Source organism: Cherax quadricarinatus, chromosome 1 (assembly GCF_038502225.1).
Source record: "Cherax quadricarinatus isolate ZL_2023a chromosome 1, ASM3850222v1, whole genome shotgun sequence".
In the NCBI taxonomy this organism is placed as follows: domain Eukaryota; kingdom Metazoa; phylum Arthropoda; class Malacostraca; order Decapoda; family Parastacidae; genus Cherax; species Cherax quadricarinatus.
In genome coordinates this window covers 54,272,041-54,296,218 of record NC_091292.1, presented here as the reverse complement: position 1 = coordinate 54,296,218, position 24,178 = coordinate 54,272,041, and the positions used below count along the sequence as shown (strand labels likewise).

General features: G+C 44.6%; 1 protein-coding gene across 1 annotated transcript in view; it reads right to left on the bottom strand.

Moving 5' to 3' along the window:
• Window positions 1–24,178, bottom strand: part of LOC128685499 (axin interactor, dorsalization-associated protein) — a 50,333-nt gene that overhangs the window by 5,009 nt on the left and 21,146 nt on the right. Inside the window, exon 3 of the mRNA XM_053772068.2 lies at window positions 10,672–10,794. Coding sequence (XP_053628043.2) covers window positions 10,672–10,794 — 123 coding nt within the window. The remainder of the gene's footprint in view (window positions 1–10,671; window positions 10,795–24,178) is intronic.

Sequence of the window (24,178 nt, the reverse complement as noted above, 5' to 3'; positions counted from 1 at the left end):
TTACCTGGAGAGAGTTCCAGGGGTCAACGCCCCCGTGGCCCGGTCTGTGACCAGGCCTCCTGGTGGATCAGAGCCTGATCAACCAGGTTGTTACTGCTGGCTGCATGCAAACCAACGTACAAGCCACAGCCCGGCTGGTCAGGTACCGACTTTAGGTGCTTGTCCAGTGCCAGCTTGAAGACTGCCAGGGGTCTATTGGTAATCCCCCTTATGTATGCTGGGAGGCAGTTGAACAGTCTCGGGCCCCTGACACTTAGTGTATGGTCTCTTAACGTGCTAGTGGCACCCCTGCTTTTCATTGGGGGGATGTTGCATCATCTGCCAAGTCTTTTGCTTTTGTTGTGAGTGACTTTCGTGTGCAAGTTTGGTACTAGTCCCTCTAGGATTTTCCAGGTGTATATAATCATGTATCTCTCTCGCCTGCATTCCAGGGAATACAGGTTCAGGAACTTCAAGCGCTCCCAGTAATTGAGGTGTTTTATCTTCGTTATGTGTGCCGTGAAGGTTCTCTGTACATTTTCTAGGTCAGCAATTTCACCTGCCTTGAAAGGTGCTGTTAGTGTGCAGCAATATTCCAGCATAGATAGAACAAGTGACCTGAAGAGTGTCATCATGGGCTTGGCCTCCCTAGTTTTGAAGGTTCTCATTATCCATCCTGTCATTTTTCTAGCAGCTGCAATTGATACAATGTTATGGTCCTTGAAGGTGAGATCCTCCGACATGATCACTCTCAGGTCTTTGACATTGGTGTTTCGCTCTATTTTGTGGCCAGAATTTGTTTTGTACTCTGATGAAGTTTTAATTTCCTCGTGTTTACCATATCTGAGTAATTGAAATTTCTCGTCGTTGAACTTCATATTATTTTCTGCAGCCCACTGAAAGATTTGGTTGATGTCTGCCTGGAGCCTTGCAGTGTCTGCAATGGAAGACACTGTCATGCAGATTCGGGTGTCATCTGCAAAGGAAGACACGGTGCTGTGGCTGACATTCTTGTCTATGTCAGATATGAGGATGAGAAACAAGATGGGAGCGAGTACTGTGCCTTGTGGAACAGAGCTTTTCACAGTAGCTGCCTCGGACTTTACTCTGTTGACTACTACTCTTTGTGTTCTGTTTGTGAGGAAATTACAGATCCATCTACCAACTTTTCCTGTTATTCCTTTAGCACGCATTTTGTGCGCTATTACGCCATGGTCACACTTGTCGAAGGCTTTTGCAAAGTCTGTATATATTACATCTGCATTCTTTTTGTCTTCTAGTGCATCTAGGACCCTGTCATAGTGATACAATAGTTGAGACAGACAGGAGCGACCTATTCTAAACCCATGTTGCCCTGGGTTGTGTAATTGATGGGTTTCTAGATGGGTGGTGATCTTGCTTCTTAGGACCCTTTCAAAGATTTATATGATATGGGATGTTAGTGCTATCGGTCTGTAGTTCTTTGCTATTGCTTTACTGCCCCCTTTGTGGAGTTGGGGCTATGTCTGTTGCTTTTAGTAACTGTGGGACGACCCCCGTGTCCATGCTCCCTCTCCATAGGATGGTAAAAGCTCGTGATAGGGGCTTCTTGCAGCTCTTGATGAACACTGCAACACAGTGGACTAAATTCTTTTTCCTACAACCAACATCTCCAACTGATTAACTTTCAGACCACAGTATTGGTAAAGCTCTTTTACAACACGTTGGCCAAAATATATCCTTTCACGCTCTTCGGAGCAGTGCGCGCATTGTTACAGTTCAAAATGCATACCAAGCTCATGGTCATTCCCATCTTCCATTAATAACGTTCTTATCACAGTTCACAAGCATGCTATTCTCAATTCTTGCAGTGGTACGGTGGCCTTACTGCGTACCATTGTACAGTGTGATTTTCTGTCTTAGAGCAATTAGCCTTTCAGGACCTTCTGATTCTCAAAGTAGATACGTATGTCCTGCCCGCTCATGGGTGGAGGTGCTTTCCCAGTAACATTGCCCGCTTAACCTTTGACTGCCATGAACTCCTGCCCTCCATTTATATTATGGGACATTGCCTAGGGGTCTGTAAAGTGGTCCCTACACTCCAACAGCGTCAAAATTGTTGGCGCTTTGGACATCACGCTAAATACTGCAGGTGAGCACCCAGTCTGCAGTGCCACAGATCATGCCGATATATCTTGTAGTCTTCCTCCCACTTGTCTTAATTGCAATGAAACTTTCATCCTTCTTTTTTCCACCGATGTTAGGTCTAAATGAACGAGAAATCTGTTGTCTTAAGAAGAGTGAAGGCCTTACTTATGCTATGGCTGTCTCTTGGCTCCACCTTCAGGGGAATCTTCCTCATGCTCCTTATTCTCGAGTAGCTAGGAGACCTCCAACCTTGGCGGTCCCCATGCCTACCAGCTCCCCTGGTGTCATGTCTTCCAGGGTCACCCCTGACTAATTCTTTTGCAGTTTTACCCTCTGAAACCCCCACCTCCTTACCTCTTCCTACTTCTATTTCTTCATCTCGGTGCGGAGGTCCTCTTGGACATGGAGGGGGGAATTTACAACCCTTTCATTCCTCCTAGGAGCTATCCCTCCGCATTACCCCCCTTTTTTCACCTTTTTTTCTAAACAAAAAAGAAAGAAGTGACATAACCATGGAGTCCCAAGTCCATGAAACAGCTCCTCCCGGGCCCCTTTCTCCTACCAGACCTTATTCCAACCCTGCCTCATTATCTGACCACTATTCAGACTTCCCCATGCCCCTGTACCTCCTGTTGGTGCCATTTCGTCACCCACTTCAGGTACCGGGGTTCCGCCTGACTCGTTTGATACATCTGACCTCCACATTTCTTGGACCATGCTTCTGGCTTCTCCCTCAATGGCAGTGTTATTCACTAATTTTTGCAAGAGAGCCACTTCAGTTAAACACATTGATTGAGAGAGCCGCAGCTACTGCAAGTTAGCGTAACTCAACTAAATTAAGTAGTACTGAGCTGCTAGTGCAATATAGTAAATGAGAAAAATTAGACATGGTAATATTAGCCTGCATATCTTGTTATTAATAGCAAAATAAAGACCAAACTTACTTAATGCTCCTTTTCTACTGGTCGGGTCTGGGATGGCTGTTCATCACTATTGCGTTTTTGTTTAACCACAAATCGATCCATCATAACAGACACTACTTGACTGCACTTTGGTTTCAATTAAAACTAGCCCATCGCAGCTAGCTTCCACAAGCAGCAACAGTTAAGTCGTTACTTTCATATATGTTGCCGCAGTCTCAAATATCTGTTGCCTATTTTCAAAAACAAATCTCCAAGAGTAACGAAATACGTCCAGTCTCCCCCGAAAGCTTGAACTCGACTGATTCAGCGAGACCACCGATGCCTAGAGCTAGACGTTTCCCTGATCAGTTTCCCGTAGTGGACACGTATGATTTCTGTACGACTAGGGTAGGGATGTTAGAATGTTATCTCTTACTGTGACTTCGTCTTCAATCTCACCTCATGAAAATATGTATCTTACTTGAAAAATTATTTTTCTATATATTTTTTTATTAATTAATTTATATATTTTTCGAGAGCCGTGAATTGAGTCATCGCGAGCCGCGCAATGAATACCACTGCTCTATGGTGTGGCGCTTTTCGGATTGCATGCCTGTCCCACGTTGGACCAACTCCGGTCCCACACCTAAACGCCCAAGACCATTACCTGATGATACTTCTTCACTTCTTATTCTGCCCAGAAAAGACCGGCACAACACTCCCTCCCCTTACACACTATGTTTCAAAATACACATTGGACTAAGTTTTTACTTTGCGACCGACTTCTTCTCCTAACTGTCTCTCCGATCATAGTATTAGCAAGGCTTTCCTATGCCATGTTGGTCAAGGTATGTCCTTTCATGCTCTCGAGCAGTCCACACATTGTCATGGTGCAGAATGCCAGCCAAGCTCGTGATCTTTCCTTACAATCCTAGGTGCTATTCCTGTAACCAATGAAAAACATCATTCAATTCTTGCAGTGGTGCTGTCATTCTGCCTCATACCATTATCCAACAGAATTTCCAGACATGTGGTGATAACATTCTGGAACAGCTTGAGCTCCAAGACCTCCCAATCCTCAAAGTAGACACTTATGTCCTCCCTGCCTGCAGGCAGGGACGATTCCCTTGCAATGTAGCTCGCTTAACTTTGGACTGCTGTGAGCTTCCATCCTCAATTTATATTGTGGGACATCGTTTACAAGTTCAAAAGGTGATCCCTACACCCCAACAGTGTAGAAATTGCTGGTGTTATGGTCATCCAGCGAAATATTGCAGGTCCATGGCCGAATGCCCAGTCTGTGGTGCCGACGACCATACCAATATGTCTTGTAGTCTACCTCCCTCTTGCCTTAATTGTCATGAGGCTCACCTGCCTTACTCTCGCTGTTGCCAGGTTTACTTGGATGAGCGAGAAATCCGTTGTCTCAAAGAGGCAGAAGGCTTTCCTTATGCTATGGCAGTCTCTCATGTATGGCTCCAGGGAAGACTTCCCTGTATTTCTTATTCTCAAGTTACTGAACGACCCCCACCTCTGAGGTCCCAGCTTCTGCAGCCTCCTCTGTGGTCACCCCTTCCACAGTCACCCGTCTCTAATTGTTTTGCTGTCCTGGACTTGGAGGTTCCTACCTCAACACTTCATTCTGTTTTCACCTCTTCCTCTTCTCACTCACAAGTTTGTGTGTCTACAAAACCTTGTACAACACCTCCCCATCGCCCCTCTACTTCTCCAAAGTCCAAAAAATCACCATTGTTTAAGTCTCCTTTAACCCCTCCTTCCCTTCTTTTATCTGCTCATTTTTCATTTCCAGTCTCTGTACCTGGTTCTTCACCTCTAACTGGCTCTGTTACTAGTGTGGAGGTTCATCCTCCTCCTCATACAGTACCTTCCTACCCTGTCCCCTCCCAAATTTCTTCCTCTTCTACTCCCTTCCAGGTCACTTATTCTCCTGTCCCCTCCCAAGCTTCTTCTCCAGTTCCCTCTACCTTTTCGGTATCCCCCTCCCTACTCTGGTACATTCCTTCGTCTCCCTGATCTTTACTCAGTATCCAATATCATCCCACATACAATATCTTTGGCTCTGAAACACATGAAACTATCTCCGACTACATTGTGGAGACTAAACCATTGATGGACACCGATCCCCCTCATGTCGCTTCTCTTCACTCTTCTCCATCTGTATAACTCCTTTCTTTGCAGAGTCCCAGTCCTTTGCTGCTTGTGCATTTTCTGCTGCCTCCACATGTGGGCTTTTCTAACCCTTCTGGTCCATAGATACCTCTACCTTCAGATTTCTTGTATCTTTCTCTTCGCAAATCATGGCTCATGTACAGTGGAATATCTGTGGCCTCAGAGATAACCAGGGTGAGCTTCAGGTGTTGCTCTCCCAGTTTTCCCATTTGTGTTTGTTTACAAGAACCCAAATTACACTCCGCTGTTATCCATCTCATCTCTGGTTATGTTTTATTATATTTATCGGATCCTTTTCCAGATGGAACCTTTAATGAAAGTGCACTTCATATGTACCAGTATTCCATACTATCGGCTCTTTGTTCATACTTCACTGCATTACACTGCAGCCCATATCCACTTGAATAAGTGGTATACAATCTCTTCTTTGTTTCTCTCCTTCTCGGGCATTATCTATCCCAGATGTTGCATTTCTGGTTTCTTCCTTACCGCCACCTCTTCTGTTACTTGGCGATTTTAATGCTCACCATTTCCTCTGGGGGGTCTTACTGTGACCCACTTGGAGGCTTTTCTCACTTCTCTCCTCCTTCATGTCTTAAATACGGGTACTCTCACTCATTTTGATCCTTGTACTCAATCTCTCTTGCATCGATCTCTCGGTTTGCTCTTCCTCAACTGCACTAGACTTTACCCAGTGTGTCCTCCCGGACTTGCATGACAGTGATCATTTTCCAGTCATCCTTACTTCTCATTCGTACTCACCACCTCTTCGCAGTCCACGCTGGCAATTTGACCGAGCGAACTGGGGCCTTTACTCACGTCAAACTGCTTTAGTGAGGATCCTTTTTTTTGTCCTCCATTGCAGTTTTAACTGCAGCTTCACATTCAATCCCCCAAACCTTTGGCAGGCATTGTCAGAGGTGCGTGCCTTGGTGGTCTCCTGCCTGTGTTCATGCGGTACATTTGAAACACGCTGCATGGGGCAGATATTGGTACAACAGAACCACAGAGCTCCTTGATTTTAAGCAGACGAGAGCAGCCGCCCACTGTGTCATCCGTGAAGCTAAATGCACTCGTTGGCGGGTTTATGTTTCTGCCGTCAATTCGGCTTCCTCTATGAGTGCAGTCTGGAATAAAGTATGGAAACTGAGTGGCAAATACACTCCCTACCCATCTCCCATCCTTCGTGTTGCCAGTGTCGCTATAGCAAACCCTCTTGACGTTGCCAATGAACTCAGTCATCATCTTGTCCGTAGCTCCATCTCTGCCCCTCGTTTCTTTCCTCCAAGTCTGCCAGAGAGTTTGAGCCCTTAAACTTTTCTTATATCAGAGAAAAATCTTACATGTCTTTTACACTTCTGGAACTAGAGGCAACACTCTCCGCTTGCCGATCATCGGCAGCTGGGCCTGACGGCATTCATATTTGTATGCTCCAGCATTTACATCAGTCAGCCCTTGCGGTCCTCTTACGTCTCTTTAATCGTATTCGGTCGCGAGGAGTTTTGCCCCAGCTGTGGAAATCTGCCATTGTTCTACCCTTCCGCAAACCAGGTACTATGGGACATGATGCTTCCCACTACCGTCCCATTGCTCTTCCCAGTGTAGTTTGCAAAGTGTTGGAACGTCTGGGAAATAGACGTTTGGTGTGGTATTTAGAGACAATAGTCTCTCCACCTATCAATATGGCTTTTGTAAGGGCTGTTCTACCATTGACCCCTTACTATGCTTGGATACGTATGTAGGTAATGCTTTTGCTAATAACCCCTCGGTTATTGCCATCTTTTTTTTGACCTCGAGAAGGTATATGACACAACTTGGAGGTATAACATCTTGGCCCAGGCCCACTCCTTAGAACTTAGAGGCAATCTACCATTTTTCCTTACGAACTTCTTAATTGAAAGACATTTCCGTGTTCGGGTTAATATACTTTCCCCGGACTTTGTTCAAGCTGAAGGTGTCCCTCAGGGATGTGTTCTGAGCACAACACTTTTTCTCCTTGCTATAAATGATTTGGCATCTATTCTTCCATCTAATATTTGGTCATCACTCTATGTTGACGACTTTTCTATAGCTTGTGCAGGCGCTGACTGTCACCTCATTGCAGTTTCTCTCCAGATTTTTAGATTTAGATTTTGCCACCGAAGTGGCTAGTTTATTGTGCACCCCATATCCATCCTGTGGACGGTAGAGCAAGAGCATATGGATACACAAAAGGCCTAGGAACTAGGCCCCAAAAGGGTTAACAAGTGTATATGGGTTTATATCTACATATCTACAGTTCACTTATTTGTTACAAGCAAATTTAGGAAATTTGCTTAGTATATCTAGTATCTTATTTTCATTAATAATCTTGACATGTCACATACGATATTATACTGTCTGTCTCTGTATTCCTCAGTAAGTGGACAATTAAGCATATAGTGTTCAAGGCAGTGACCATATGCCTGATCACATAATTTGCATTTAGTTTGATCATCGTCTGTGTGTCTCCCAAACTGCCAGAAGTACTTGTAACCAAGCCTAAGCCAGACCACTACAACATCAGTCAGTCTGTTCACACTGCAAGTTGCTCCATAAACATACTTATCTACGTTCATGTTATCATAGTGGGTTATAGATCTACTCAGACTTCTAACTGCATTCCTATAACATTCATTTTCATTATTTACTTCTCCTAATATTATTCCTAATGCTAGACACAGATATACCAAAGTTATATTCTACATTCTCCTTCTGGGTACTCTTCTTGGCTAACATATCAACTTTATCATGAAGGAATAACCCAATGTGTGATAGGATCCATAGCAATTATGCATTAATTCCTTCGTCCATGAGTCATTATGTGAGTCAAGAGCATTCAGTGATGACATAGAATCAGTAATGATGATAGAATCAAACTTAGTGTTATAAGTTAGCTTTAGCACCAGTAGGATTGCAAACAATTCAGTCTGCAGTGTAGATGCCCAGTTGTTAATTCTTATGCCTAGTTCAACAAGTTTATTACCAGCATGCGGTCAACCGTGTTTCCAATTGGGCCAATTGCGTTTAAATTTTCTAGTACAAAAACTCACCAAATTACTTTCACTAGACATTCTGATCATCCATTGTACCAATATGGCTCACGTATCCCAGAAAGTGATACGGTCAGGTTTCTCGGCCTTCGGTTTGACACCCGGTTATCCTGGAAACCTCACATTACCTCTCTGAAGACAACTTGTCATAGCCAGCTGAACCTCCTTAAAACCCTCGCTCATCTTTCATGGGGAGCTGATCGTAGAACTCTCCTTCGACTACATTCAGCCCTAATTTTATCGAAGTTTAATTATGGCTACCAGATATATTCAGTGGCCTCTCCTGCAAGTCTTTCTAGCCTTAATCCCACCCATCACCAGGGATTATGTTTATGCCTTGGTGCTTTTCGCTCTTCACCGGTTTAGAGGCGAATATTCCATCCTTGACCGATCGCCGTGATGCTCATTACCTTCGCTATTATGTTCAATCTCATGACCTCCGCAATCCTTCCATATATAGGATGGTAATGGATGTTAGTAGAAGTTCCTTATTTGTTCGCTGCCCCTGTTTACTCTGTCCCTTTTCTCTTCGTCTACATTCCCTCTTGTGTTCTCTTCAGTTGCCACGTTTCTATGTTCATGAAGCATCTAACTTTTCCCTTCCCCCTTGGGAAGTTCCGACGATTCGTGTCTGCTCTTCCCCACTGTCATGCGTGAAAGCCCAAATACCTACGGTTGCTTCTCGCTCTCTTTTTCTTAATCACTTCCAGTCTCATTGTCATGCCATCGCAGTGCACACCAATGGTTCCAAGTCTTCTGGCGGTATCGGATTTGCAGCAGTGTTTCTAGGCAGCGTCGTACGAGAGCATTTATTAGCCTCGGTTATGCATTTTTACAGCTGACTTGTATGCAGTTCTCGTAGCACTTATCCGTATTGCATCTATGCCTGTGTCGGCATTTGTGGTAGTTTCAGACTTCCTTAGTGCTTTACAGGCTATACAAAAATTTGATTCACTTCATCTCCTGGTTTTTCGTATCCATCTTTGGTTACGCCGTATCTCTAGCAAGCACAGTTAGTTTAATATCTTTATTATGCACCCCATACCCATCCTGTGGGCGGTAGTCAAAAGATTACAGAGGTACGTAATGGGTCCAGGGACTGAGCCTCAAAGTTTTGATAGCTTGAGCAAGTTACAAAGGTAATGAACTCACAATTTACAAAGGTAATGAAATCACAATTTACAAAGGTAATGAACTCCAGGTAGGTCTGGCCACAATCATGACAAGTTACAAAGGTATTTACAGAATACAGAGGTACGTAATGGGTCCAGGGACTGGGCCCCCAAAGTTTTGATAGCTGAACTAGGTATAAAGGTAATGAACTCGCAAGTTGCAAAGGTAATGAATCCTGTAAGTATTGTTACTTACGTTTATACATGGCTACGATCATGAACAAATTATAGAGTAATAAGCAATTCACACTTCCACACCCGGTCATAACTGTAATGAGTTATTGGTGCAAATATTGATTGTAGCAAGCATAAAGATCTTGTTTTTGCTGGGTCCCCGATCATGTTGACGTACAGGGGAATGAACAGGCAGACACTGCTTTGCAGTCAGCAGTACATGACCTCCCAGTTTCATATAGAGGTGTTCCATTCACAGAATATTTTGCAACCAGTCTGATCTGCTACATAACAAATTGTATTCTATTAAACCAAGTATAGGTTTCTGGCCGTCTTCTTGTCATTAGTGTCGAGGTTGGAAGACTACACTCTCCCGTCTTCACATTGACCACACTCGTCTTACTCATGGGTATCTCATGGAGAGGCGCCCTGTTCCACTCCGTGAGAATTGTCAGGTTCCAGTTTCTGTTAGCTATATTCTGTTGGACTGCCCACTCTATCAACGAGCACACAGAATTTACCTCCGACGTCGTCACTGCTCTACTGCCCTTACTTTACCTTCCCTTCTTGCTGATGGACCCTCCTTTAACCCAGACTCTCTCATTGACCTTTTGACACCAACTGATTTACTGCACAAACTTTGATGATGATGCTTCTAGCACTCCTCACAGCCCTTTCTACCTCTCCCTCTTGCAACCCTCTACCTCTGCACGACGTAATAATAATCCCTCTCCCTCTTGTTACCCAATACCCCTGCACCCTTCCCTGCCCTGCTGTGCTGTATGACCCTTGTAGGTTTAGAGCTTTTCTCTTTATTATAATAAAATAATTTCCTGGGACTGAATCTGATTACTTCAAATTCCTCTTGGAGTTGATTAACTCCAACTGGTTTAGCGCTTCCCTTCCATGAATGTAATTATAATAATATAATCTTGATCTATCTGTACTTGTTAGCCTTCCCTGTTACCACCAGCCTGACTGGAAAGAGACAGAAAAACGCGATTATCTGACGAAGGATCGAGTAGAATGACTCAGGCGAGCTTAGTGCTGACTTACCGTCAGGAAGTTGTTCCAGTGAGTGCTGGAGGTGAACCTGTGATGGCGCCCTCAGGTAGTTCTTGTTCACTACCTCCCACACCTCTGTGTCTTGTGTTGCACCCACTAGCTTACCCTGGGGGTCTGCAACACACACACAATATCACACATGCTCTCACACTGAAGGATTGAATAAAATGGTGAGAATAATGTATTTTGTACATGAATGGTATATAAGACCGACAAGATGAAAATTAGATACATATGCAACATCTGGGTATCTTTATTGTAGACGTTTCACCATCCAGTGGCTTTTTCAATACAAATTCTAAGACGTAACTTGAACACAGTAGAACTATATACAAAAGATGAGGTAATCAGTCCCTCAACTTTGGAGTTGGTGTCCTAGAATTTGTATTGATACAGCCACTGGATGGCGAAACGTCTTTAATAAGATACCAAGATGTTGCAAATGTGTTTAATTTTCATAATGTACTTTGTATACAGTTATTAAAGCAGGATACATCCGCATTAAATATACCAAAGATGAGTCAACACGAGTGTATCTCTCCTCTAAAACACACAATCACTCACGATTTAGAAAAAAAATTACATAATAAAATCATGTACGTCAGAAAAGAGGGCAGCTAGCAATAGTCAGTTTAGAATTTGGTACACAGATGCACGCACATACAACAGAGTAACTGGAATACTGAACTAGAGAATTATGTTTAGAACAGTCTGCTGTATGACCCTGGTGGATTTAGCTCTTAGTTTTGATTATAATAATGATGTTTAGAACAATATGGATAAATTTAGGTGGGTAGAATAAAATTGTTGAACCCGGAATAATAAAGCAGGGTTGTGAAGAGGTTGTAATAAAATAGCTAGAGTATGGTAGTTGACTAGCCTGAGGCTTTATAACTTTACGGGTTTAGCGTCTTTACCCCAAATACAATAGAGAATAATAATTTATATTAGCTTTATGCAGAGTAATCGCAAATGAATAGTTACAAATAGATGTCATAGGAACTAAAGAAAGGAGACTGAATAAAACAAGCTAGGTAGAACAATAGAATAAGCTGAATAACGCAACTGTATAGTCCTTGTGGCTTAGCGCTTCTTTTTGATTATAATAATAATAATAATGAATAACGCAAGCTGGGGAGCCAGATGGATGCACAGGTTATGCACTCTGGATAGAATGTCTCAGTGACGTGTTACCTGGAGTTTACCTGGAGAGAGTTCCGGGGGTCAACGCCCCCGCGGCCCGGTCTGAGACCAGGCTTCCTGGTGGATCAGAGCCTGATCAACCAGGCTGTTGCTGCTGGCTGCACGCAAACCAACATACGAGCCACAGCCCGGCTGATCCGGAACTGACTTTAGGTGCTTGTCCAGTGCCAGCTTGAAGACTGCCAGGGGTCTGTTGGTAATCCCCCTTATGTGTGCTGGGAGGCAGTTGAACAGTCTCGGGCCCCTGACACTTATTGTATGGTCTCTTAACGTGCTAGTGACACCCCTGATTTTCATTGGGGGGATGGTGCATCGTCTGCCAAGTCTTTTGCTTTCGTAGTGGGTGATTTTCGTGTGCAAGTTCGGTACTAGTCCCTCTAGGATTTTCCAGGTGTATATAATCATGTATCTCTCCCTCCTGCGTTCCAGGGAATACAGGTTTAGGAACCTCAAGCGCTCCCAATAATTGAGGTGTTTTATCTCCGTTATGCGCGCCGTGAAAGTTCTCTGTACATTTTCTAGGTCGGCAATTTCACCTGCCTTGAAAGGTGCTGTTAGTGTGCAGCAATATTCCAGCCTAGATAGAACAAGTGACCTGAAGAGTGTCATCATGGGCTTGGCCTCCCTAGTTTTGAAGGTTCTCATTATCCATCCTGTCATTTTTCTAGCAGATGCGATTGATACAATGTTATGGTCCTTGAAGGTGAGATCCTCCGACATGATCACTCCCAGGTCTTTGACGTTGGTGTTTCGCTCTATTTTGTGGCCAGAATTTGTTTTGTACTCTGATGAAGATTTAATTTCCTCATGTTTACCATATCTGAGTAATTGAAATTTCTCATCGTTGAACTTCATATTGTTTTCTGCAGCCCACTGAAAGATTTGGTTGATGTCTGCCTGGAGCTTTGCAGTGTCTGCAATGGAAGACACTGTCATGCAGATTCGGGTGTCATCTGCAAAGGAAGACACGGTGCTGTGGCTGACATCCTTGTCTATGTCGGATATAAGGATGAGGAACAAGATGGGAGCGAGTACTGTGCCTTGTGGAACAGAGCTTTTCACCGTAGCTGCCTCGGACTTTACTCTGTTGACGACTACTCTCTGTGTTCTGTTAGTGAGGAAATTATAGATCCATCGACCGACTTTTCCTGTTATTCCTTTAGCACGCATTTTGTGCGCTATTACGCCATGGTCACACTTGTCGAAGGCTTTTGCAAAGTCTGTATATATTACATCTGCATTCTTTTTGTCTTCTAGTGCATTTAGGACCTTGTCGTAGTGGTCCAATAGTTGAGACAGACAGGAGCGACCTGTTCTAAACCCATGTTGCCCTGGGTTGTGTAACTGATGGGTTTCTAGATGCGTGGTGATCTTGCTTCTTAGGACCCTTTCAAAGATTTTTATGATATGGGATGTTAGTGCTATTGGTCTGTAGTTCTTTGCTGTTGCTTTACTGCCCCCTTTGTGGAGTGGGGCTATGTCTGTTGTTTTTAGTAACTGTGGGACGACCCCCGTGTCCATGCTCCCTCTCCATAGGATGGAAAAGGCTCGTGATAGGGGCTTCTTGCAGTTCTTGATGAACACAGAGTTCCATGAGTCTGGCCCTGGGGCAGAGTGCATGGGCATGTCATTTATCGCCTGTTCGAAGTCATTTGGCGTCAGGATAACATCGGATAGGCTTGTGTTAATCAAATTTTGTGGCTCTCTCATAAAAAATTCATTTTGATCTTCGACTCTCAGTCTGGTTAGCGGCTTGCTAAAAACTGAGTCATATTGGGACTTGAGTAGCTCACTCATTTCCTTGTTGTCATCTGTGTAGGACCCATCTTGTTTAAGTAGGGGCCCAATACTGGACGTGGTTCTCGATTTTGATTTGGCATAGGAGAAGAAATACTTTGGGTTTCTTTCGATTTCATTTATGGCTTTTAGTTCTTCCCGCGATTCCTGACTCCTAAAGGATTCTTTTAGCTTAAGTTCGATGCTTGCTATTTCTCTGACCAGTGTCTCCCTACGCATTTCAGATATATTGACCTCTTTTAGCCGCTCTGTTATTCTTTTCCGTCGCCTGTAAAGGGAGCGCCTGTCTCTTTCTGTTTTACATCTACTCCTCCTTTTTCTTAGAGGAATAAGCCTTGTGCATACATCGAGTGCTACCGAGTTAATCTGTTCTAGGCATAAGTTGGGGTCTGTGTTGCTTAGTATATCTTCCCAGCTTATATCGGTTAGGACTTGGTTTACTTGGTCCCACTTTATGTTTTTGTTATTGAAGTTGAATTTGGTGAATGCTCCCTCGTGACTAATCTCATTATGTCGGTCTGGGGCTCCGCGCATACATGACTGAACCTCAATTATGTTGTGATCTGAGTATATTGTTTTTGATATGGTGATATTTCTTATCAGATCATCATTGTTAGTGAAGATGAGGTCTAGTGTATTCTCCAGTCTAGTAGGCTCTATTATTTGCTGGTTTAAATTGAATTTTGTGCAGAGATTTAAAAGCTCGCGTGAGTGTGAGTTTTCATCAGAGCTACCTCCTGGTGTTATTACTGCAACAATATTATTTGCTATATTCCTCCATTTTAGGTGCCTTAAGTTGAAATCCCCCAGGAGCAAGATGTTGGGTGCAGGAGCTGGAAGGTTTTCCAGACAGTGGTCAATTTTTAACAGCTGTTCCTGGAATTGCTGGGATGTTGCATCCGGAGGCTTGTAGACTATCACAATGACTAGGTTTTGGTTCTCGACCTTTACTGCTAAAACTTCCACTACATCATTTGAGGCATTTAGCAGTTCTGTGCAAACAAGTGACTCTGCAATGTACAGGCCAACCCCCCCCTTTTGCCTGTTCACTCTGTCACATCTGTATAGGTTGTAACCTGGGATCCATATTTCGTTGTCCAAGTGATCCTTTATGTGGGTCTCAGTGAAAGCCGCGAACATTGCCTTTGCCTCTGCAAGCAGTCCACGGATGAAAGGTATTTTGTTGTTTGTTGCTGGCTTTAGACCCTGTATATTTGCAAAGAAGAATGTTATCGGACTGGTGGTATTGTTGGTACTGGGGGGGGATTTTTTTTCCGGCATTAGTATCTGTATCTGTTGGTTTGGAGTGGAGGCCATCGACTGTGGTTCCACTCCAGGAATGACTGGATTTGGTGTACGATTTCTGCCATTTCCTGCCAGTTTTTTTTCCTTCCTGGCACTAAAAAACCTCTCCCTCTTGAGTGGCTGTGGCTACCCAGGTTTTCCCATGGCCTGGATGTTTTGTATCTTTTTGTCCCCTTTAGATGGTATGCCTGGCAATTTAAGTTATAGCACAGTCTTTCCTGTACTGAAGAGGTACACAGTTCAGGGTGAAAAAGCTTACAGGAAGGGAGTTTGCATTTTCCTGTTGTCATATGGGCATGGCATTTCCTAGGGTGGTCATAGTTGCACGTCCCATCTGTTTTTCCAGATTTCCCATGCCAGCAGATACCGAGTGCATAGTATGTGCACAGGCTTGGTTTCCGTTTGCCTTGGGTTTCTGTGACTGTATTCCCTGTTGGTGCATGTTTCCCTGTCTTACTTCTATCCTCCCTAGCACCAACAATGGAGCTCCCACCATTTGTTTTTGGTAATATATCCTCACTATTGCTAGTGGAGTCCTCTTGTTTGCTATTTCCTGCGGTATTTCTAGTTTGCACAGGTAGCTTGCGTCCAGTGCCCTCACCTGCTCTCTTCCTACCTTCAGCCCCATTTGCAACCACCATGCGTGTTCCTGTGATGGCATGCGACACTGGAGTTTACCTGGAGTTTACCTGGAGAGAGTTCCGGGGGTCAACGCCCCCGCGGCCCGGTCTGTGACCAGGCCTCCTGGTGGATCAGAGCCTGATCAACACTTGTGTCAGGGTTTGCTTGTGTCAGGGATGTCGTGACTGAGAACACTAAGTTTTGTTCCTATGCTTTTATTGTACATGGAGACCTATATACTCCCGGCTCACCCCCATTTGGAAGTTGAGCCAACTCCCCCTCCCTCATGGATATGTGGCCCGTCAGTGGGTGATATGGCTCTTTGGTAAGAGAACAAAATTAAACGGGAGCTTCACTTTCCATTCCTTGTGGGACCAGGTTCTCCTTGTCTGCGTACAAATTTCCAAGTAGGCTGACATCCTGTGTAAAGTGCATCGTTGTATGTCGCCATTCCTAATTTAATGTTATGGGACAATTGTTCTCCGTCGTATGATCTTCCTAACACGATCTTCTGAGAAATGCGGAGAATTGTATGATGTTTGCAGCCAACTCTAATTCCTCCTTATCCTCACTAGGTGTCCCGTAGCTCGATCGCTAGCGCACTCATATTACACTCTGAGGTCCGGAGTTCGAATCTCCGGTACGGCTGGATAACATTAGGACGTGTTTGCATAAGACACCTGCTGTCCCTGTTCACCCATCAGTGTAAAATGGGTACCTGGGTGTTAGTGGACTGGTGTGGGTCGCATCCTGGGACAAAACTGACTTAATTTGCCCGAAATGCTCTGCATAACAAGCGGCTTTCTGTATAGTAGTATGTCATTGATGTCAGCTAGGACTGTTTACCTTATACATGTACTTTTAGAAATAAAGAAATATTATTATAATTATTTGTTCTTCCTGCTCTTGATCACTGTTGTTTTTCCAGCAACGAGACCTAACTCGTATTTAACCGTTACTTCCTCCCTGCAGCTGTATATTTGGCGGCACAGTTATTGACAGTTAAATAGCTGTTGCCAACTCTGGACAGTGTCAAACCTACTGGTAGTTTGGCCATCCGGCAAAATATTGCTGTTCTGCCCGGGTGCCTCATTTGCATAGTAAAAGCTCATAATAATCCTGTTTGCATTCTCTGCATCGATGTCTTAGTTGAAGAATTCATTTTTATTTGTATGTCATGTAGTCAGGCTGTCTCTCGTTCCTGGCAAAGAAGACTTTTTGTTTTTTTTTGACTTGTTTCATACGCTCACCTGACTCATCATGCTGACCCTTCACTGCTGCCTTCCACTTCTTTCTCTCTACATACACATTTCCAAACGTACTTGCAACACTCCTACATTTTCTGCTCCCAAGTCTTTCTATTTGGATTTGGTCTGTCCCCTCTCTGTGGTGGAGGTTCTCGCGTTCTGTCCCTCCGTCACACAGCTTTATAGTAGGAACAAATGTACCTCTTCCTCCATATCTAATGTTCATTTTGAGACCGCCAAACCTCCGAAAATTCTGATATCTAAAGGATTATGCTACTTATTGGTATAACCGTCTGGTGTTTACCTGGAGTTTACCTGGAGAGAGTTCCGGGGGTCAACGCCTCCGCGGCCCAGTCTGTGACCAGGCCTCATGGTGGATCAGGGCTTGATCAACCAGGCTGTTACTGCTGGCTGCACGCAATCCGACTTACGAACCACAGCCCGGCTGGTCAGGTACCGACTTCAGGTGCTTGTCCAGTGCCTGCTTGAAGACAGCCAGGGGTCTATTAGTAATCCCCTTTATGTATGCTGGAAGGCAGCTGAACAGTCTCGGGCCCCTGATACTTATTGTGTTGTCTCTTAACGTGCTAGTGACACCCCTGCTTTTCATCGGGGGGATGTTTCATCGTCTGCTGAGTCTTCTGCTTTAGTAAGGAGTGATTTTCGTGTGCAAGTTCGGTACTAGTCCCTCTAGGATTTTCCAGGTGTATATAATCGTGTATCTCTCCCACCTGCGTTTCAGGGAGTACAGGTTCAGGAACTTCAAGCGTTACAGTAATTGAGGTGTTTTATGTCAGTTATGCGCGCCGTGAAGGTTCTCTCTACATTTTCTAGGTCAGCAATTTCACCTGCCTTGAAAGGTGCTGTTAGTGTGCAGCAATATTCCAGCCTAGATAGAACAAGCGACCTGAAGAGTGTCATCATGGGCTTGGCATCCCTAGTTTTGAAGGTTCTCATTATCCATCCTGTCATTTTTCTAGCAGTTGTGATTGACACAATGTTATGGTCCTTGAAGGTGAGATCCTCCGACATGATCACTCCCAGATTTTTGACGTTAGTTTTTCGCTCTACTGTGTGGTTGGAATTTGTTTTATATTCTGATAAAGTTTTAATTTCCTCAAATTTACCATATCGGAGTAACTGAAATTTCTCATCGTTAATGTGTTGTCCTACACTTTACACCAATCCCTGAGTGCACACCTCTGTGTCATTTATCATATATTGCATAGTCACTGATTTCCCGACTTTCCTATTTTGCAATGTTGTCTTTCTCTACCTGTGTGATGGAGACAACTGATGACGTTACTGTTTATTGAGAGATCTCCGCTCCAGCACTCTCTCACAAACAACTATGTCCAGACCTTTGGTCTTTCTGAGGATTCATTTTTTTTTTACAATCAATCGACTTTTACTCTAATGCATCATATAACGTGTACTTCTGTTTTCTAGTGCCGATATTCCCTTCACTCGACGTATTGCTCATACAATATAAGCTGTATCAGTTCACTTTTTCTAATTATAATATTAGATAAGCTGTAAGTATATTCAGGTATTTTAAAACTAGACTGTGTGAATATAGGAGTCTATCATCGGGAAGTCTCACAGTTATGACAGAACCTCACTTAGCCAATACAATTCATTCATAAAGCCCAGATGATTTTAAAGTAAAGCCAAAGCAAGGAATACTTTGGACTTAATAATGCTAGGGAGTTTACAAATTAAAAATAAAACCTGGACTCATTGACAACGATTTTACAATTAATTTGTTTAGTCTCAAATAACTTTAGTTTACCCTCAGTTTCTGCTGTGTATCTTATGGATCTTCAGATTAATGTATGTTCTGAATGTACAGTAATTTTTAAAATGCAATAAAGAACTGTAATGGTTTGATGGGGCACAAATAAACAAAAGCTGTCGTCGGTGATGCCCCTTAGGATGCATCTACGGTAGCATTGGTACTGGGGAGAAGGTAACCATTAGAATGGGGTATGGCTTACCCGTCCTTATAGGCCCTCACGGCCTTTTATACACATGCGTGTTTTACAGATGGTACCTGGAGAGGGTTTCTGGGGTCAACGCCCCCGCGCTTTGGTCTGAGACCAGGCCTCATGGTGGATCAGGGTCTGATCAATCAGTCTGTTACTCCAGACGGCACGTAAGCTGACGTACGAACCACAGCCCGGTAGGTCAAATGTCTTTCCGGCTGTTGGCATCCCTCACTTTAAAAACCTGGCCTCTTCAAGGGGGGCTCCTTGTCTTGGTGAAGAGGCTCTTGGTCTGAGGAATTAGACCTGTCGGTCTCCTTCCTCAGACCGAACCTAATTACCCCCCAATCCCCCCTTCCCTATTGCATCCTTCCCTTTTTCTTTTCCTCCTCCTCCCCATCCCTCCCTTTTGCCCTTCCTCTTTTTGGCCTTTAGGATTTTTCCCACAGGCACACTAGTTCCTAGGTAGGGGAAAGGGTACCGGGGTCCATCCCATTCCGTTGAGGTTCTTGGCAGTGGCGTAGTTTGCCGTGGAATCTGGATCACCTGGGGATGCCCGATCCCTCTCTGGTATCCCGGAGGGTGGCTTTGGGTGTCTTTCGGGCGACGGGTGTATCTTTGGAAGCCACCTTTCAGATTCCAGGGGTGGTGGCCGAAGGAGGTATGCTTTGTGGCAGATATCTGGCCGCCCTCTCTTTTGTCCACCGAGGTAGCTCGGCAGATGTGAGGTTGCTATCCCAGATTGCTGGTTTACTGGCATGAAGGGTAGGGTATGGCACGGGTTCCATGCTGCATCTGCGCTACTTGCGGTGCTGAGGTCCTCTTGGGCACGGAGGGAGATTTCCGGCCCTTTCATTCCTCCTGGGAACTATTCCTCCCCGCTCCCTCCTTTTTTTTATTCTTTTTTTATTTTTATTTTCTTTTCTTCTTTCTTTTTTTTTTTTTAAACAAAAAGAAAAGAAGTAACCTAACCAAGGAGAACCCAGTCCATGAACCTACTACCCCTGGGCCCCTTCTTGATACTGCACCCCATTCTGACCCTGCCTCATTTTTTTGACCACTTTTCAGACACTCCTGCTGCCCCTGTACCTCTCGCTGGTGCTGTTTTCTCACCCGCTTCAGGTACCAGGGTTTCGACTGACTCCTTCAATTTGTCTGACCTCTGCTCTCCTTTGACTATGCTTCCGGCCTCTCCCTCTACGGTGTGGCAATTTTTGAATCGCCAGCCCGTTTCACATCGGACCAACTCCGGTCCCACTCCTAAACACCAACGACAATCTCCTGATGGTGCTACTTCATTACCTTCCCATTCTACTCGGAAAAGACCGACATGTCATGCACTCCCTCTCCACGCTCAGTTTTGGACCACACAGTGGACTAAATTCATTACTTTAAGACCGACTTCTTCTACTGCCTATCTTTCCGACCAGAGTATTGGCAAAGCGCTCTTACGCCATATTGGAAAAGATATTTCATTTCATGCTCTCAAGAGTGGTACGTGCATCATCACTGTCCAGAATGCTACCCAAGCTCATGATCTTTCTCTCCTTTCTCATATCAATACTACTCCTATCACTATTGAAAAACATCTTTCTCTCAATTCTTGTAGTGGTACTGTCATTCTGCCCCATACCATAGTCCAACAGAATTTCCAGACATGTGGCAATGACATTCTTGAACAGCTGGAACTCCAGGATCTCCCAAACCTCAAAGTAGACACTTATGTTCTTCTTGCCCGTGGGTGGAGATGATACCCTTGCAATGTGGCTTGATTAACTTTCAACAGCCATGAACTCTCGTCCTCTGTTTATGTTGCATGACATCGGTTACAAATTCGAAAGGTGATCCCTACACCGCAACAGTATAGAAATTGCTGGTGTTTTGGTCACCCAGTGAAATATTGCAGATCTATAGGTGAATGCCCAGTCTGTGGTGCCGACGACCATTCTAATACGTCTTGGAGTCGACCTCCCTCTTGCCTTGTCATGAGGCTCACCCTTCATACTCTCGCCATTGCCAGGTCTACTTGAATGAGCATGAAATCCATTGCCTCAAAGAAGCAGGAGGTCTCCCTTATGCTATGGCAGTTTCTCATCTCCGCCTCCAAGGGAGACTACCCCATGTTTCTTATTCTCATGTTTCAAAACGTCCCCCCACTTCTGGGGTCCCATCTTCTGCAGCCACTTCTGTTGTTACCCCTCCCATAGACACTTTTATATCTAATCCTTTTGCTGTCCTGGGCTCAGATGTGTCTACTTCAACACCTCAGTCTCTTCTGACATCTTCAAGTTCTCACTCACAAGCCCCAGTATCGACAAGATCTCGTATGACACCTTCTACCAATTGCCCCTCTACTTCTCAGAAGTCCAAAAAATCCCCTTTTCTCAAATCTTCCTTGCCCCCTCCTTCCCTTCTTCTGCCCCCACATTTTACCTTTCCAGTCTCTGTACCTGGTTCTTCCCCTCTCACTGGCTCTATTACAAGTGTGGAGGTTCACCCCCCTCCTCGTTCTGTGCCTCCCTCCACTGTCCCCTCCCAAGTCTCTCCCTCTTCTGCTGCCTCCCAAGTTTCTGCCTCTTCTGTCCCCTCCCACACTTCTTCTCCAGTTCCCAACACTCTTTCGTCCCCCCCTACTTTAGTACAGTCCATTACTGTCCCAATCTTTACTCACCCTCCTCCTTCTATCTCCAATATTGTCTCCCATACAACGTCTTTGAATTCAGAAACACTTGACGCTATTTCAGAATATATTGCAGAGACTAAACCTTCAATGGGCACTGATCCACCTCCTGTTCCTTCTCTTCCCTCTCCTCCATCTCCACAACTCCATTCTTTGCAACGCTCCGTTCCTTCACTGCTTGAACATCTTCAGATGCCACCGCACGTTGACTTTTCTAACCCCTCTAGTCCGTAGGTGCCCTTCCCTACGGATTCCTGGTATTTTCCTCGTTGCCAATCATGGCCTATTCACAGTGGAATATCTGCAGCCTCAGGGGTAATCAGGGTGAGCTTCAGATGTTGCTTTCCAGGTTTTCCCCTGTTGGTGTTTGCTTACATGAACCAAAATTACACTCAGCTGTTTTCCAACCTATCTCAGGCTAAAATTTATTGTATTCTTCGGATCCTTTCTCAGATGGGACCTTTAATGAAAGTGCCCTTCTTCTAAGCAATGATATTCTGTACTGTCAACTATTTGTCCATACCTCGCTGCATTACACTGCAGCCCGTATCCACTTGAATAAGTGGTTTACAGTATGTTCTTTATATCTCTCTCCTTCTCGAGCATTTCCTATCCCAGATTTTGCCTTTCTTGTTTCATCCTTACCACCACTACTTCTGTTACTTGGCGATTTTAATGCCCACCATTTCCTCTGGGGGGGGGTCTCATTGTGACCCACGTGGCATCCAGTTGGAGGCTTTTCTCGCCTCTCACCCCCTCCATGTTTTAAATACGGGTACTCCCACCCATTTTGATCCTCGTACTCATACTCTTTCTTGCATCGATCTATCGGTCTGCTCTTCCTCCACTGCACTAGACTTCGCCTGGTCTGTTCTACCGGACTTACATGACAGCGATCATTTTCCAATCATTCTTTCTTCTCCTTCATATTCACCACCTTTCCATAGCCCTCGCTGGCAATTTGATCGGGCAAATTGGGACCTTTACTTGCAGCTCACTGCTTTTAGTGAGGTTCCTTCTTCATCCTCCACTGATGAGCTCCTACACCTCTTCTCGATGTCAGTTTTAACCGCAGCTTCTCATTCTATACCCCAAACCTCAGGCAGGCATTCTCAGAAGTGCGTGCCTTGGTGGTCTCCTGCTTGTGCTCGTGCAGTACATTTGAAATGCACTGCATGGGGTAGGTACAGGTACAATAGAACCGATGAGAGACTTCTTGATTTTAAGCAGAAGCGTGCGATCGCTCACCGTTTCATTCATGACGCTAAACGCACTTGCTGGCGAGATTATGTTTCCACCATCACCTCTGCTTCCTCTATGAGTGCAGTCTGGAAAAAAGTGAGGAAATTGAGTGGTAAATACCCTCCTGACCCGGATCCTGTTCTACGGGTCGCCGATGTTGATATAGCAAACCCTCTTGATGTTGCCATTGAAATTGGCACTCATCTGGTCTGTATTTCCCCGAGGGCTCCATCGATGCCCCTCGTTTCTTTCCTCAAAGTCTGCCAGAGAGTTAATACCCTTGGACTTTTCTTCTCTCAGAGAAGAACAGTATAATGTGCCTTTTACACTTCGGGAACTGGAGGCAACACTCTCAGCTTGCCGATCATCGGCAGCTGGGCCTGACGACATTCATATTCGGATGTTACAACATTTACATCAGTCAGCCCTTGTAGTCCTCTTACACCTCTTCAATCTTATTTGATCACAAGTTCTTCCCCAGCTGTGGAAATTTGCCATTGTTCTCCCTTTCCGCAAGCTGGGTACTACGGGACATGATGCCTCCCACTATCGTCCCATTGCTCTTACTAGTGCAGTTTGCAAAGTGATGGAACGTCTGGTAAATCGACGTTTAATGTGGTATTTAGAGACACACAGCAGTCTCTCCACTAGTCAATATGGTTTTCGTAAGGGCCAATCTACCATGGACCCCTTACTATGCTTGGATACGTATGTTGGTAATGCCTTTGCGAATAACTACTCAGTTATTGCCATATTTTTTGACCTTGAGAAGGCATATGACACAACTTGGAAGTATAATATTTTGGCCCAAGCCCACTCCTTAGGCCTCATAGGCAATCTATCATCCTTCCTTAAGTACTTTTTAACTGACAGACATTTCCGTGTTTGAGTCAATATTGTGCTCTCCCCTGACTTTGTCCAAGCTGAAGGTGTCCCTCAGGGATGGGTTCTGGGCACAACACTTTTTGGCCTCAGTTCTTCCATCCAATATTTGGTCATCACTCTATGTTGATGACTTCGCTATTGCTTGTGCAGGCGCTGACTGTCACCTCATTACAGTTTCTCTCCAGCATGCGGTCGACCATGTTTCTAATTGGGCCACCACGCATGGGTTTAAATTTTCCAGTACCAAAACTCAGCAAATTACTTTCAATAGACGCTCTTTCACTTCCGATCATCCTTTGTACCTTTATGGCTCAGCCCTGAACATGATACAGTCAGGTTTCTAAGCCTTCTCTTTGACTGTAGGTTATCCTGGAAACCTCACATTACCTCTCTGAAGGCAACTTGTCACAGCCGGCTGAGCCTTCTTAAAACCCTTGCTCATCTTTCATGGGGAGCTGATCGTCGAACTCTCCTTCGTCTACATTGAGCCCTCATTTTATCGAAACTCGATTATGGTGACCAGATCTATTCAG